The sequence below is a fragment of the Hibiscus syriacus genome, unplaced genomic scaffold (genome assembly GCF_006381635.1).
Source record: "Hibiscus syriacus cultivar Baekdansim isolate YM2019G1 unplaced genomic scaffold, ASM638163v2 tig00111098_pilon, whole genome shotgun sequence".
NCBI classification, from domain to species: Eukaryota; Viridiplantae; Streptophyta; class Magnoliopsida; order Malvales; family Malvaceae; genus Hibiscus; species Hibiscus syriacus.
The window spans coordinates 456,236-473,610 of record NW_024062983.1 but is presented as its reverse complement, the minus strand read 5'-3'; the positions used below and the strand labels follow the sequence as shown (position 1 = coordinate 473,610).

Genomic DNA, 17,375 nt, shown 5'->3' with positions numbered 1-17,375 from the left:
ATGAAAGCCTGCTTGTTCATAGGTCTTTATAAAGACATCAAGATCAAATTATGATAATTATTATATACTTCGAATTTGAACTCCTGAAAAACTTTAAAATAGAATTCCTGAAGAGTTTTAAAAGTATCTTGATCGCTTAAAAAGAATATTTGAGATAAAGAATCTTGAAATCAAAATTTGTCTCGACATGTAGACTGAGTACTTAAATTAGATTAACTGAAAAGATGATACATCGAAGAAAACATATTTTTCTAAAGTTTCCTCCCTCATGATATTCTAAAGAAGAGTGATGTAAATATTTGACGAATCCGTTCAAGTTCTAATTTGAAAAAAAAATCAAATCATTGATAAATTATTTACTTGAACATTTGAAGATTGTATTCAAGATTGAGTTGTAATATTCAAAGACTTTATATGATATAATCATGAGGGGGAATAAATATGCCTTGTACTATTTTTCCCTTAACCAAAGTTCATTCCACTAAGATTTTATGGTAATATTTTTAATATGGCAACATGTTAACCATATTAATGATATGTGTACTCTTTTTCCTTAATTAAGATTTTTTCCCACAAAATTTTTATCTTAATAAACAGAGGTGCGTGATCTTTTTATGTAAGCACGGTGGTGCTCACTATTGATTTATGCTTCGTGAGAAAAGGATATTGTGGGATAAAGTATGGAGGTGCTTAACTATTAGATTTAGAGTTATATATGATATATACCCTTAGACACCACCTTGCTTCAGTACATAGTTAAGTACCTCTGTGATTTATTATTAGGACTTTAATATCTATTAGATTTAGAGTTCTGTATAATATCTACTCCTTAGGTTTATAAATATGGAGTTAAGAGAAAGTATTGTACACAACTCAGATTAAACCTTGTTCTTATATTTATTCTCCTCCATGTATTAGTGTTAATAATGTTTATCTTTTTTTTTTGGTATAACTATCAGTATCCGATATATTAATTGACTAATTCGAATCAGATACTGCAGAAGCAAGTGCAATCATAACAACCTAGTTTACTCCATTCGGACAATCGTTGGGATTCAAACCACTAACATTGCTTAAGGGATCTAGTGCCTAATCCCACTAGATAAATAGTGTTTATTCATATTTTCAAAATTTGAGTTGTTTTGTTGTGATTTTTTAGCACTTTATTTGTATAATTATATAGTGATTAATTAATGTTTTTTGAATGATGTTAGGAGAAATCATTTATAAACGTGATAGATCTACTTTAATTTTTATATTTTTTAAAATAATAGTTTTATTTATTAATAAAATTAATTGTTGAAATTGAAAAAAATGAAATGATAAATTTTCTTTTATCCTACCCGAATCAAAATGTGCAAGTTGGTATGTGGAACGAATGAGTACGCTTCTTAAGTAGATTACAAACAAAGCTATATTTGGGCCGACCCACAATCGAAGACAATGCCACTTCGAGGCTGGGGCCGATTGTAGCCCACATTGCCCGTCTCCTGTTCCTCCTATAAATTGATTTGTATATTATTATTAGATCCTTTAAAAATTAGGACGTGACTGAATAAAATACGTTTTTATGTATTTATTTATACATGTATTGTATTTTATATATATTTTTAATTTTTTGACTGCCGGAGGTCTTCCACGGAAGCTACTCTCAACCTGGCGTTGGGGGCAGTCTACTACCCTACCTCCCCCTTACCGCATTGCATATGGGAATTGAGTTTTGTTGTTGTTGTTGTTATTGTTGTTGTTGTTGTTGACGTGACCGAATAAAATCATTTTTCTAACAATGTGCCGATGATAATTGAATTTTATTAATAAAAATAATAGAACGAATCAAGATTATATAATACGTTTGAAGAGAGTATTAGAAATAAAAGTCATCAAAAATTTATACATAAAATAAAAATATTAAATCCAAATATACAAAAAAAAAATGTAAAGTTCTATTAAAAATGACATCCAATATAAAAAAACCACTAAACTTCATAAAATTCATTGTCTCTGTCGAACGAGACGCTTTATAAACTGATAAAGGAGTGGTGAACAAACCAGATAATTTGACAGACTACTTTGCTGCACCGTTCTGATTATATTGACAAACAAACCTTTTATCAAAGAAGGGATTTGACATACATGACCATCGACAAAATCGGTCAGAAAACAAATATCGTGAGAATCTTTGTGCAATCACCAACGTGATCGCATAGATACATGAAAAACTTACCAAAAGTCATAAGGAACGTGACACAAGAACAGAGAAAAATTGTGCCACAAGAGTAAAGAAAAACGTGTCACAACAACATATATTCTTATTTAAATTTAAACAAAATAAAAAAAGAAAAAAAAAGAAAAAAGAAAAACAAATGACATAATATGAAAAGGGACAAAAAATAATAAAAATAATCATTAACAATCGTCAATCAATATTAAAATTGGTGTCACAGTCGGTTAAATAAAAATCAAAAGAAAAAAACAAAGAAAAAGTTAGGTCAGTGAATAGGAGTCTCAAGGTTATTAGTTATAGAATAAAATTATCTTATATAAATATATATTTAAATAAAATAAATTAATATATAATAATAGTTAAAATGATTAAAAAAAATGAATATGAAGTTTATTAGTTTTATGTTTGGATTTTTTATTTAACAAAAATATTCTATTTAAAGATTATATATATAATAAAATAATAATAATATTTATTATGTTATAATAAAGAATTTAATAGATAATATTGACGATTAACACCTCTTTTTCTATTGTCTAGAATTTTCTGTTAGTCAAAACTAGTCATCAATTGATATCAACAGCCTAAAGATCAATTACAAGTCCCTTCTGTTTCTTCTCATGTCTTCCTCCGCGCTTTGTTCTTTCTCCTTTTTCACTCTTTGATATTTTTATATATTCATTTTACAGATTTAATCTTTTTGTTTAATAAGAATTTAATTTTTGGTTTATAAAAATAGTTGATGTTTTTATTTGTTAGTTTAATAAGCTTTAACTTAATTTTTTTTAAGTTTTTTAAAATTAAATCTATCGTTAATTTTGATATTAATAATTATTTGATTATCTTATTCCTCTATACTTATTTTGGAAACTTGGGTTGATCCTCTCGTCTTTGTTTTAAGTTAGAGGAATGGTAAGAGTGTAAGTAATGAAAAATACGAACAACTTTAATAAAATTATTTTTATAATTTTAAAAATAAGTTATTTTGAGAGCACTTCAAGAAGTAAGTAACGGCTAAATATCAATTTTATGATAAAATTAAAAGTTTAATTCTCATTTAATTTTTTAAAAAATTCAGTGTCTAAATAAATTGTCTTAGAAAATATTAATAATTTTTAAATTTTACCTTTAACTTTTCTCAATATCTTGATACGAAATTATTAATTATGCTCTATGAATAACCTATATTTTGATAGACTCGAAGAATACGTAGGAAAAACATCATAAAAAGATAGGATTACATATGACCACACCATTCAAATCGACATGGATATATTTTACTTGCAGATAAAGACACTTAGCTTAGACCCACCCGCTTGAAAAATACATAATATTACCTAAGAAAAATATATGCAGCCAGTTTCACTTTCATCAAGTTTGATGCTTTGTTTTCCATCATTCTTGTCGTTTTCATCCTTGGCTTTTTCTTCTTCTTCTTCTTCTTCTTGGATCACTTCATCTTCCCCAGCTTTATCCTTTTTCTTGTTAAGGTACTCAATGAGACCATGAAGCGCAGCTTTAGGGTCATCACTTTTGACCATCAATTGTTGTGCCACTTCGGCTGGAGTAACCTCAACGACCTTAATCAAATCATCGATGGCGTCGAACAGTTTATCGTCTTTGATTCCGAGATACGTCGTCGCAAGTTTTCTGAACCCCGTTGGCGTACAATATCCCATATGAATATGCACATCCATCCGCCCCGGACGCAACAACGCAGGGTCTAACTTCTCTTTGTGATTCGTCGTGAAGATGATGATCCTTTCGTTCCCGCAGCTGGACCACAGTCCATCGATGAAATTCAGCAGTCCCGACAGTGTCACCTACAGAAGAGTAACAAATTATTCAGCGTTAACTAAACTAATTACTAAAACTTTTATGATGTTAATAGGGTACTTACTCCCGGATCAATAGATGAAGGACGATCGGTTCTTTCGTCTTTTTCTTTCTTGTCTTTTTCCTCTTTAACCTTGTCTCGATCTTTAGCAATCTTTGTGCTGCAATCTATGTCTTCAATGAGAAGAATTGACCGGTTTGTGGTGGATGTAAGTAGACGCCTGAGATCGGCATCGTTTCGAACACTTTGGAACTGGAGATCATAGACGTTGTAGCTCAAGTAATTCGCAATGGCAGCAACCAAAGAAGATTTACCAGTCCCTGGAGGACCAAACAAAAGGTACCCACGTTTCCAAGCTCTGCCAACGTTTTCAAAGAAATCCTTACGTGCCGCAAACGAGTCGAGGTCATCCTTTATGAACTGCATCAGCTCTGGCTCCATAGCCAGAGTCTCGAACCTAGCAGGGTGCCGGAAAACAGCGGATTCCCACCTCGAACGGTCTTGGTTATAAGTGTAGATGTTGAGCTTCTCTCGCTTGCTCAATATTGTCTGAGCCGTCTTAGCTATGTGGGGGAAATACCTTTGTTCAACAAGTTCCCTAACTCTTTTCTTGCACGTCAAGTGATAGGTCTTTTTATCGGGGATGTAGTACTTCTCCGATTCTTTAACGTACAACGTCCACTGCAAGCTCATGCCTTCGAACTCATCGATGATTTTACAATCTGAAGGGATCTTTCGTTTCGGCGGGGATGTCGGGTTATTGATGTCATTGGATCCGATGAGAAGTTTATCGGTCACAGGGCTGATTCGGGTCGGAAGGTAGACCTCAACAGCTCGAAACGTTTCGTTGTAAACAGCTTGCCATCGTTCTTCAATGATGAAGGTGAAATTAGAAGAGAAGTAGTTTGATAGAAGATCGGAGAATTTCGAGTTGATGAACTTTTGTATCGGTTTCGGGATCATTTCGTTCAGAATGGTACGGATTAACATTGCCATTGCTGAGAGGGAAGCATAGGCAGCAAGGATGGTAGACATGGAAGGAAGCTCTCTGAACAAAGAAGCCATATTTCAATACGAAAGAGAGATTCCGTCGCTAGAGAAAGGAGAAACTGAAGTGGGTTTTAAGCAGCTAGGTTATTATATTAAGAAACAGGGTGTAAACTACTGGGCTGACTCGTTGGAAAAAGAAGAAGAAGAAAACAGCTAGAAATTGTTTAACTGAAATGGGGTCACGGGGAAATTGCACGGAAGATACTGGAGCTTGGCCTCCACGCTCTTTTCAACTGCTGTGCGTTTATTATTATTGACCATAAATTGCCTAGCTGCTTCTTTATTTCGTGGCATACAGTCAGCAAAGCAAATAATGCCAAGACTAATGACAAAGTTACCTAATTTGTTGTCAACATATCATCCTTTCATTATAATCGCATGAAATAATTCTACTTACAGTTCCAAAATGGTGTTCATTAAAATTCAATGAATTCCTTTGTTCTTAAAAACAGAGCATCGTGAAATGAGTGTAATGGAGAAAAAGCATTATATTTTCACGTCTGTCTGAGACTCTGACAAGCCACATGCTCAAAGAGGAAAGTATGAACACTAGGTTCTCGTGTCTCTTACAAGCCTCGTGATCTGAAGATTTTGGTCTGAAATACTGAGATAATTTCGCAGTAGTTATGCAGAAGAGAGTTGACCTTTCATTGTCGAGTACATGCATCTCTGATAATTTTCCTTACTAAGAACTACTGAAGGAATACAAAACAAATTCGGATATACCCTGTTAATTAAAATCTTAGCTTTCAATTTCTTTTGCTTTTTCTCTATACTGGAACATTGAAAGTTTCCCTATACTCTTTCCATGTCAAGCCAAAATCTTTTTTTAATTGCTAATAAACACTTGATGACACTGGTTAAAGATTGAACATTCGTTATAAAGTTTCACTTTTTTTTTGAGTGAATGTATGTACGAAACAAAGGCTCGTAAACTTGAAATTCAGATGAGTTTTTCAGAAAGATAGGGTTTCCCATTCATTTGCTTAGTGCTTCCAATGCACCAAGTATCTCTCGTATGGGTTAAACACCATTCGTTCAGAGAGCTTTGCTCCTTACAAGTCCCCAATGAAACTCTCAACTTTTTCGGAGTTAACAAGCATTTAAATTTTGATTCGAAAAATGCGTTCTCCTTTTGTTTTGATTTTCCTTAGAAGTGGAATCTGTTTGTCTAATCTATAATTATTAAAACTAGTCGATGCAGGAAGATGCCGATGCCAACCACCACCTGGTCTGCTTCGGAGATAGACCGTTTCTACAGTTCTTTACATAGCGGTCGTTATCTTTAGGACATTGCTGCGAGACATGATTAATGATAGTATTAAAAGGTTTGTGGGATGCCTCATGATATAATCAGGTGTCGTTAAGGACATGCTGATGATTTACAAGAACAATAGTGTACCCATCCCAGTTTGAAAAGTTTAGCCCAAAATAAAAATTGGCAGTTCGCTTTATGCATGGCTAAGGGATGCTCAACAAGAATGGCATACGGATTGTGTGGAACAAGAAGGCACTCAGAAAATCAAAATTGTATGTGTAACCAAACCTTCGCAGTTGCGCTCGATAGCATGGAGAGAATGCTGATACAGATAGAACAGTCATGGCTGGGGACCATGAATCATATAATAAAACAGAACAAAAATGTTTATACCCGTCTTTTCAAAAGCTAAGCAATAAAGATAGCACATACATGTGGAAATTGAGCAAGAATGATACACGTGCGTGTACAAGAGTGAGATAGCATCGGAATTTTAAATATTTGCTGCATTAACAAAATCAACTATGCTTTGAATTAGGCAAACATGTGTTGAAAAGGCACATCAAGTGTTAAAAAAGGTTAGCCTTCGCTCATTTCCCAATAGCTATTTTATCCCCATCTTGTCCATTTGAATGAAGCACAAAAAGAACTAAAAATCAAGCCAAGACCTTGTGAATGCAGCTATGTGCTAGAGAATGCAGCTATGTGCTAGAGAATGCAGCACAGGTAACCTAAGACCACCCGTTACTGTAAAAGACAGTATCATCACCCTACATCCTTGACCAAGGAGAAGAAAAGGATACAGCATTATTCTCAAACAGCACAATATAGAGAGAGAAAAACAATTTTTGTTTAAATCCTGCAAAGCTCCTTCTCAGAGGAAGGAATACCTATACCGCTCAAAGCAACCATCTTTAACATTATTTCCCCCTTTATTCCATGACTGTATAGTAATAGAAACGAAGCTATTTACCGTTGTCGGTTACCAGTTGTAAGGAGCATTTGGGTACTTGGAAATTGGACTTCTACCTTTTATTTTCCATACATTATATATCTTTTTGGTGAAAAGGATAGGATGGTAGAAAAATGATACAATAATATTCAAATATTAGCTAACATAATCTCACATGAGCATCAACGAATCTTTTAACAACGTAAAGGAAAACATTTTTAAAGGTAACAACAGGATCCCAGAAACCCCATCATTTTCAAAGGATGAATAGATAAAAATTAAAATGAAAGCAAAGTGAGAATCAGATCATGACATGTCTACTGCAATGCATATATATTTATATGAAAAGATAAAAATCTATGAGCAAACACGGGCAAACAAATATCGCCAGAAACAGATCATATTTATCGCAAACTAATATAAATTTATACCCAAACAAATATGGCCATTGCTATAAATATGTGGATGGATAGGTGCTGGTTGAAGAAATATCACCTGCCAACAATAACCCAAAACAGCAAAATCATTAAGAGGAATTCAAAAGAAAAGAATACTAAAAAAGGGGGTTTAGAATAAAAATCAAAAAGTCCTCCTAGTCAATTGTTTTTACGGCAGATCATACGGCGCCGTTTGCTTTGTCTAAGACCTCGGTTTTCTCAGAAGAATTTGAAACTTCTTATTTATAGAAAATTCACTTGTGAAGGGAAGGATTGGTCACGTTTAAATTCGAGACCTAGTCCACAAGTATACCGGTCTTCATTTTTTTCCCTTTAAATTATTTTTAAGAAAAATCTTAAACTAAATAATTTTTTTAATTATTTATTATACCCAATCTATTCATTGATTAATTTAAATCGAGTTTTGCAAAGGTTTGTTATAGAGACGATATTTTCAATTCAATTTATCTCACTTATAATTATCAAGATCCGAATATCTAATATTATTTAAAGAATCTAATTAATATACAAAAAGTTATAAAAACATTATAGAGTTTAAGAATCGTTTTAATAAAAGTCATCAAGTTTACGTATAAAAATAATTAAAAGAAATTAAATGTCACTTTAAAAGATTATCAAGGACTAACTGATATATCAAACCTTTAAATTTATAGTAATGTTGAAAATTGAAATTCGTTTTACTTTAATCAGATTAGGTATAAAATTTTGGATTTTTGAGTTTTAGAATTTAATTCTTATTTTATTTAAATTATAGATAAACTTAATTTAAATCATATTATATATAAAATATTTTTAAATATATTTATATATAATTATATATCGTACTTATAACTGAAAAACAATATAGTTTCGAGGGAAATAAAGATTGAAGCATATTCCAGTGTTGCAACAATTTGTTCCTTTTCAAAGTTTTTGGATACAACAGGAAGGACAATCCGGTTGTCTGAACATTGAAGAAAGGCTTATGTAAATAGGAACTTGGAGCAAATGACTGAATCGGATTCCAAGACTAATGCACAGAGAAAAGTAAGGAGATTCGTATTCATTTATTTATTTGACAAGAAAAGGGGAAAGAATATTTTAAGGCTGGATGTAAATCAATATTTGATTTCAACAGAAATCCTTTTGTCGTTTTGACCTGGGGAAATTAGGAAGTTCATGTTGGGAGGGTTCCTAGTAGTGTGATGCGCAGTTACTGCTTAACGTGCTTATTTTTCCTATACCATTGCATGAGCTGAAGCAGCCGGAAATGGAGGCATTCAACAGCCATTATTGAGAAAACTAGTATCATCAATAGTAAACCAAAAGGGATAGAAGCTGTTCATTTGGCATCTGGCCCAACTGTATGCAAGGTGGCATGTGCTTTTAGATATACTGAATTAATTTCTGTCTAAATTTCTTTCACTGGCTGTTAATATGAAATGCTAGCTAGGTTTTTAACTTGAAGAAGTTAGCCTTTCCCCTGATCTTATTGCTTTTACTATGCCTTTTATTATGTCTAAAATAGAACTCTGGGCATCTGAAAACACCGGTAAAAGATACAAGGGTAACATTAATAGCAACAAGAAAGCTACGGTACACAACAAACAACTCATTAATCAATACATAATCATATCAGCAGAAGCAATGAATAGTTGATTAACAGCGAATGAATTCCATGGATTCATGAAAGCATCATCATTGATCTGACGATGAGGATGATAATGGGCAGACTGGTCAAAGTTGTCACTTTCAAGAACCCCATCGCTCGAGTTTATGAAATCAGTGATTTCATTGAGAGATTGCAACCTGGTAGTGAGCTCACTCATTTGAGCTCTAAGGACGGAGTTCTCAGCCTCAACCTTCAAGTAAAGTTGGGAGGTGACATCGATGCTTGCCAGGATCTGGTTGTTGTGCTTGGTGAGCTCCGAAGCTTGGCCCATCAGTTCATCCAGGTGATTCTGTTTACGCATCCGTGACCGACGTGCAGATTCCCTGTTGGACACCATTCTCTTGCGCTTCCTTTCATCCATAATCTTCTGAAAATCCTCCGATGAGCTCGAGCTTCCCAGAGTGCTTGAAGCTGAGGATGCTTCAGTGCTTGAACTAGCCATAACAACAACAACAAATATAACAAAAACAGAAGAAACAATAACTGGCTTCAGGACCCAGAAATTTTACTATTGATAAAAAAACTCAGACATGGGAAAGAAAAGCTAAAGAAAACAAGGGCTGGTTATGGGGTTTCAATCACAAAAGGGATTGATAGTTCATGAAAACACGTAGAACCAGTAAAGGAAAACAACAGAGAAAGATTGAACAAGATGGGTCCTGCGCCTAAGTGTAGAGTTGATCATAAAACCAGAAAGGAGGATTTCACTGATTACAGGAGACATTAGTCTCAAACATCAGGAACACTATGTTTACAAGCATTAGAAAAGAAAAAGATGAATTTGCCTTTAGCAATTGATGAAAGAACCAGAAATGGAAGAGAGATGTAGAGAAACCATCTTGTTAAAAACTAAAGGGAAATATCAAGGTGAGAAAGTAAAGAGGTGGATGAAAGATTTTCATTGTGAACTTTATAGACAGGAAATGGCCACATGCCCATTGGAATTTGGAAACAAATAAAAGGAATTAGAAAGTTGAAATCACGGTCTCTGTAAAAAGAAGCCGCAGTTGCAAAATTGATGTTGGCAAGCTTGCAGTGGTGTAATAGTTAGTTATCAACTGTAGAATTAGTTAACTGTTACTAGACATTGATTTCGAATTGTTAAGCTTTTACGATCAAATCAAATTAGATCAATTTAGAATTTGATTCAGGTAAAAATTCACACGTTTATATCTATCTGCTGCAACTGCAACAATGTAATGTTGGGTTAGTTTGTACGTTTGTCGGCTTCAGTCAGTCCTTTTCTTGCTAGCCGGGGAGATTGCAGTAAATCTCCATTTCATGATTGCATGTTCTGTTTTCGAACCAAGCTAAGTTTCATTCAAGAAAAAAAAATGGTAAAGCAAACCAATAATGTTTTTTCATGGGAAAAAGGCCAGTATTCTTCACGGAATCTACGGTGATATATATAATCCGTACAAATCACATGTATTCCATGCCAGATTTTATGTAGATGGGTCCCTGGTTTGGTTTAATGCATGTGGGCTGTGGCTCTTGTAAATCTCCAGGAATCGGTCTCTTTCTGTTAAATTTAACAGTATTAAATTAATGTAAATTCATTATTCATCCATTCTAAACGGTGGGTTGTGAAGTTTCTATGATTCTTCATCTCCCAATTAGCTTTATTTATTTTAAGAATCCGACAGTATCCAGACATTCATGCACGTAGAACTAGTTGGTTTCTTTTAACAATGTCTGAAAATTGTTGGCTGGTTGGTTTTGGTCTATGGACTGACCAAATTTATCTTTGATTTTCCAGAGGGAAAATAATAAACAATTATAAGCCTTTTTCAAGCACATGCATATGCCATGGAAGATTCCTAGTTGCTTGCTGCAAATTGCACACATTGTTCATTCACCTTTTTAAAGTAAAATGGGGGCGCAGTTGATATCTTGAAGGAAACCTTAATTAACCAGGGTCAAACCTTGTTTAACCTTGATTAAAGCCTAATTGCATGGAAAATGTAATACTAATGCAAAGCAAAAGCATGGAAAATGGAGAAGAGCTCTAGATTAAAAACAATACCATATTATTTACAAGTTACACGACGATGAAGCTGAACTAATAAACAAGCTGTTAAGACAAAATCTTGGCAAAAATGGTGAGGTCCAAAGGAGAATTCCCGATAACAATGTCTATGTCGAAAGCAGATCATGGCAAAGTATCTGAACCAAGCAAAGCTAATACAATTTCATGTAACCTTTGGTAGATGCAGCCTCTGGGTGGTAGTGAAGCATCTCACTCAGCATCATTTCCCTAATCATCTGTTCTCCCATGTTTTTTTCATCAATGTCGAGATTAATTGGGACTTGGGCTGGCGGATTGCAGCTTGGATCGTATAGCGCTGACATGTAAGGATGTTGGAGAGCTTCTGTGACAGTGATTCTCTTAGATGGGTCAAAAATTAGCATCTTTTGCAACAAATCTATGGCTGATGGATCGGCTTGAGGATATAAACGCGAAAAATGGATGCCCCTAGTGTAAGGAAGTGACTTGATGTATCTTCTGGCTTTGGGATTATCTATAAACTCAAGATCAGCCTCTTGCGGACTACCAAGAACATCGATAATTAACTTAAGCTGGTTGAGGCATTCTGTCCCGGGAAAGATAGGTTGCCGGCCAAGAATCTCAGCGAAGATGCATCCTACAGACCAAACATCAATGGAGGTCCCATAATTGTCACAACACAGTAAGAGCTCAGGTGAACGGTACCACCGGGTGACAACATACTCTGTCATGAATTGTTCATTGCCTATGCTGGTTCGGGCCAGCCCGAAATCACATATTTTCAGATCACAATTAGCATTGATGAGAAGGTTCCCTGGCTTTAAGTCTCGATGAAGGATGTTTGCTGAGTGCAGGTACTTCAGCCCTCGTAGAAGCTGATAACCAAATAGAAAGCATTATGTTAGCATATGGTACAAGCTGCATTTTATTCGTAACTGAACGAAACGGACACGGAAAAGACCCTTGCCAAACGAAACGAACACAGTGATGCTAACCGAATAACTCTCCTCTAATGAATATACATATGCATATGTTCCTTAAACCGTTCGATTGACATCGGCATGAACAACAATGAACAACCAATAAGCTTCTAGTGGTACAAGCTTTTCTCACACCAAGCCTAATAACTCATCAACCTACTTTTGCAGCTGAACTAAAATGCAATTCGGGACCAGAATGTCACGTATTAAAATGCAGCAATTCAAAACAGTAATCGGGAAAGAAAAAGAAAGGGGTTATTTCCCAGTACCTGAAAAACAAAATACTTGCAATGATCATTAGAAAGTGGCTGAGGAGACTTGATAATCTGGAGCAAATCGGTGTCCATAAGCTCGTAAACCAAATAAACATCCTTAAAACTGGTTCTGGAAGCAGGTATCATAATGTCTTTCAAGGCAATCACGTTCTCGTGTCGAATGTGTCTGAGAAGTTTCAACTCCCTCAGAGTTCTCAACCCATCAACTCGGTTCCCGAACACGTTGCTGATCTTCTTTATGGCCACTTTCTCGTTGGTTTCCCTGTTGATCGACGAGCAAACAACACCGTATGATCCTCTCCCTATAGGCTTAATCGGAACATACTTTGTGTCAATCTCGAAAAGGATTTGCCATATTGAATAGTAATGCTTCCCTATTGGCTTCACCCCATTCGGTGGCTCCACAGGCGTCGCCATTCCTCTGAAATTCCCGGGGGGAGAAACTTAGATTTAACCAAAAATGGAAGGGGGGGGGGGATAAGGATTAGAATCAGTTCTTACTTGCCGCTTCTACTTCTTTGCTTTGATCTTTGTTATCAGCTTTTTTTCTCACTTTTTTGCTACCTTTTCCTTCAATCAATCACCAAACCCCAAATTCACCAATTTGTAAAATTTCAAACTTTCACCACAGTTTCTTTCAAAAGGAAAAAAATGTCCCACCTTTTTGTTCTACCTCTAAACCAACTCCAAATTCACAAATCTGAAACCATCCCCTTGTAAATAAAACCAGAAAGCCTCTTCATTTGAATTTTCCCAGAAACAAAAGTTGGATCTTTATGCCAAATTCTTATCCAAAAACAAAGACATCGGTCTTATCCGAATCGAAATTCCCGATCAGACCAGAGAGACAATAGAGACAGAGAAGACATGTATAAAGAAGGGAAAATTAAAAAGAATGTGGTAAAGCCTTTAAATGGTGTTAACAAATACAAGACTCCAAGGAAAAGAATTAACTAAAATTGATTCAAGCATTGTTTTTCCAATCAATAATTTCTATTAGTAGGACATGATAGTCAGCTCGAAGCCGAAAACTTTGCCACCCCAATGGCTAAACCTTGCTTTGCATCACCAAATAAAACACGTGGAAGGGATGCCTCTTGCATTGAGCTCATCGAGCATTATCCATTGCTTTTCCTTCAATCAATCAATCTCAATTAGTTCCAAGCAAAGGTGCCGCCCACGTGTGCTCACCCCTTTTGGCCGCCTGGCTTGCTTTCGTTTGCCGATATCACATTCCTCACGATACTTACCATGCACACGCAATGATTGAAGATAGATTGCGAAACGAGTATTGTTTTGTCGTAACAAATCGGCTACTAAATTCGGTCTGGGTTTTCAACATTTCATGTACCTCTTGTTCAAAGAACGAAGTACGAATTCTCCTTGTTCTTGTATTAAAATAATTTTATTAATAAAAGGGTAGGGTGGTCCTCGACACCAGTATTTATCTGTTATTAATTATGGGTAAATTATAAATTTTATCATTTAGTTTTAATTGTGTTTCTGTTTTAATTATTAAATTTTTAAACAATTAAATTAATTATTAAACTTTTACATTATTCTATTTTTTATCACTTTACGTTGAATCTGAAACATTGTGTGATGTGGTCAGTTTAATGACAATTGGATTGTATTTTGCTGACGTGAAAACTGTTGGATTAAAATTAAAAATCATGATGACATATTTTTAATGTATATTGTTATAATAAAATATGACATAAGTTAATAGATCAATTATATCATAAAGTCATAAGGTATTAGAAGTGTAATAGAAATAAAAGTGCATATACTATTAAAGTTGTATTTATAATTTGATGAGGGCCAAAGTTATAAGTACAGACAATAACTGATTCTTAAATTAGTTATATAAAGGGGTATGGTTCCCAAGAAATAAATAATCTTGTATTTTTTTCAAAAGAATTATAGCTTCTTAGAAGATCACAACCAAATAAAGATTCAAGAATTTCAACCTATCAAACTATATCCTAATTTATTTTCAAATTTATTATGGGTTGGTTCTAACAAAAGCCACATGTTTTCCACATCATTCTTTGCTTTCTTTTTTCTTCTTTATAAAGATAAAAAATTTAAAGTTTTATTCATATTAAACTGATGTTGACTCTGTCGTTCTTTAATATTTTTTATGACCACACAAGACATTGATGAACTATCTTATCATTTTTTACGACTCTATCAATTTAGATTTTCCTAAATCTCTTTAGAACTCACAAATCTCAATAAAAAAATCTAGAAAAAAAATGACTCAGACCTACCATTTCCATTGTTCGATCAACATAAAATTAGGATATATATAACTCGTCTCCTCTTTCTCCACCTCTCTATTATTGGGATTTGAAAAAAAATCTTCTATCATCGAAAAATCAAAAGAAATTCAAAATTAAATGTTATTTCACACACACAAAAAGAAAGTTTTGGGTTTTTTTCACAAATATTAAAAAATAAGTATTCATTGATAACATCGTTAATTATTTAACAGTAGAATGATCAAAATAAAACAATTAAAAAAATTCAGTGATCAAATTATTATTTTAAATTTAATAATCAAACTATGATGAAAATTACAGTTTACGTATATATTATATATTAACGAAAGAGAGATTTACTTGTAGGATTCTAATGCCTCATCTTTTTCTTCGATTTTAACAATTCAGACAAGCTTACACCTCGTTTTTATGCTCTAATTTTCCACTTTTATAGACTATGCTATTACTTTTCTATTTCACCACCATTTTTTGTTTTCATTCATAAGTTTAATAAACATATTCTTATTGGTAATACTAATTATTTAACAAAGTAGAGAAGACCTAACAACTTTTTAATTTAAATTCATTAATAAAATAATTTAGATAAATTTTATTATAAATATAATTTTTTAATTTAATTTTTATTCATGATATTAAAATTAAAATTTATAATCTTATTTTAAAAACTTAACATCTTGTTAAATCAACACTAGTAAATTATTGAGCATAATTGGTTATGTACAATAACCGTGGAGAGATTATCTTATTGAGCATAATTGGTTATTTAAATTTAATTTTGAATAATGAGATCTATGTATGTATATATATATATATATATCAAAACTTAATGCATCCCAACGTGGATTCCAATTGGGATGCTTATTTAAACCAATGGATAAGTGACCTCTCACTTTGAAATTCTCTCCTAATTAATTATAAACATACAAAAAATTGCATCTTGGAACCCTAATGCTATTCCAATAATTCTCTCATATTTTACAACTCGAAGTTGACTTGAAATTTTTCGAGTCGAGTCGAGTTTAATTTTAAGTTTTTTTAAATTTAATTGTAAATATTTATAATAATATGATATTGTTTAATTCCAGTTTAAATGATTTTTATAATCATGTACAATACATATATATTTCTTCATATTTGATATACACATACCATTCAGGGTCGAGAGATTTGACTTAAAATTAAAAATAAATACACTAATTATTAAAAGTTTTGAGTCATTCGAGTTATTTGAGTTGTATTTTAAAACTCGATTTGAACTTAAAAATTTTTAGAATCGAGTCGAGTTTATTAAATTACAACTCGAAGTCAATTCTAGTTGAGTTTTCTCGAGTCGAGTCGAAAAATAATTTTTCAAGTCGAATCTAGTTTTGCTCACCCCTAGTAATAATACAGATAAAGATTATAATTTAATTCAAAATTTGAAGTTTATTACATATTACGTATATAATTTTATAAATAATTATATAAATCAAATTCTAATTAATTATTCTTTTAAAACCACTTGGCAGATAAGTTTGGTAGAAATATTTGGTGTTGTGTTCCAAATAATGTATTGTAGGAACCGACCCAATGTTGAAACATGGGGACTGAGAATTAAAGCCTGAAAAAGTAATGGGAGAAAGTAGAGGAGAATAGACGAACGACAAGTTTGCAATATGAGCATATGGCCCTTAATCTCCATATTTTTATCATCTTTTTCCTCTCTCTCAGCTAACTTTTCTGGGTTTATCATTTACTTACCATATGCAGCTTCTTTTTCTTTGAAAAGATATTTAGGGGTTGTTTGTTTGGCTCAGAATGGAATCATTCAGCGCTGAACGCTGAACCATTCAGCATTCAGCGTGTTTATTTCTCACATCTGAATGATTCAGTGCTGACTGATTCAGCAAAACAGTGTTGACTGATTCAGTAAAACAGTGCTGAATGATTCAGCATCTAAGTACATTCTGAATGATTCAGAGTCATTATCAAACATCATGTCATATTCAGAGCTAATTTATACAGAGCCTCTGAATCATTCAGCATTTGAATCATTCAGCGCTTAATCATTCTGAAGTAAACAAACAAACCCTTAGTGTTGTTTAATCCAACAATTCCAAAAGTGGAGCCCCAGCAAACCCTAGCTGGTTTTCAATCACCTAGACAATTACTATCTAATAGAAATATATTTGAAAATGTTAAGATTAGAATCTGGATTTATCACCTTTTAAAAAATTTATATGAATTATGTTTCGTTAAACAGTGGTATTACTTGATAATTTTAACTTTAGGATGAAACCCTAGCCCCTAGTATGCATATATTTGTGTATATATATAATTGCTTAAAACATAAGCCTTTGAATTCCAGAATCAGGGTGTCAATCATGTCTCATCCATCTATGTGATCTTGGTAACTCC

General features: G+C 33.3%; 3 protein-coding genes across 3 annotated transcripts; all 3 read right to left on the bottom strand.

Annotated features, from left to right (window-relative positions):
* Positions 1-3,507: 3,507 nt before the first annotated feature.
* LOC120153146 (AAA-ATPase At1g43910-like) lies at positions 3,508-5,270 on the bottom strand. The gene is made up of 2 exons (XM_039165145.1): positions 4,125-5,270; positions 3,508-4,047 (listed from the first exon to the last, which is right to left on the bottom strand). The coding sequence occupies exons 1-2, from the start codon at positions 5,124-5,126 to the stop codon at positions 3,562-3,564; spliced, it is 1,488 nt and encodes a 495-aa protein (XP_039021076.1). The 5' UTR covers positions 5,127-5,270; the 3' UTR covers positions 3,508-3,561.
* Positions 5,271-9,316: 4,046 nt separating this feature from the next.
* On the bottom strand, positions 9,317-10,414 carry LOC120153148 (bZIP transcription factor 11-like). Its single transcript, XM_039165147.1, has one exon. It carries the CDS (start codon positions 9,870-9,872, stop codon positions 9,378-9,380), a length of 495 nt encoding a protein of 164 aa, XP_039021078.1. The 5' UTR covers positions 9,873-10,414; the 3' UTR covers positions 9,317-9,377.
* A 1,030-nt stretch (positions 10,415-11,444) lies between these two features.
* Positions 11,445-13,695, bottom strand: LOC120153074 (mitogen-activated protein kinase 7-like). Its single transcript, XM_039165085.1, has 3 exons — positions 13,195-13,695; positions 12,688-13,112; positions 11,445-12,313 (listed from the first exon to the last, which is right to left on the bottom strand). Exons 2-3 carry the CDS (start codon positions 13,108-13,110, stop codon positions 11,612-11,614), a joined length of 1,125 nt encoding a protein of 374 aa, XP_039021016.1. The 5' UTR covers positions 13,111-13,112; positions 13,195-13,695; the 3' UTR covers positions 11,445-11,611.
* Between the last annotated feature and the right edge of the window lie 3,680 nt (positions 13,696-17,375).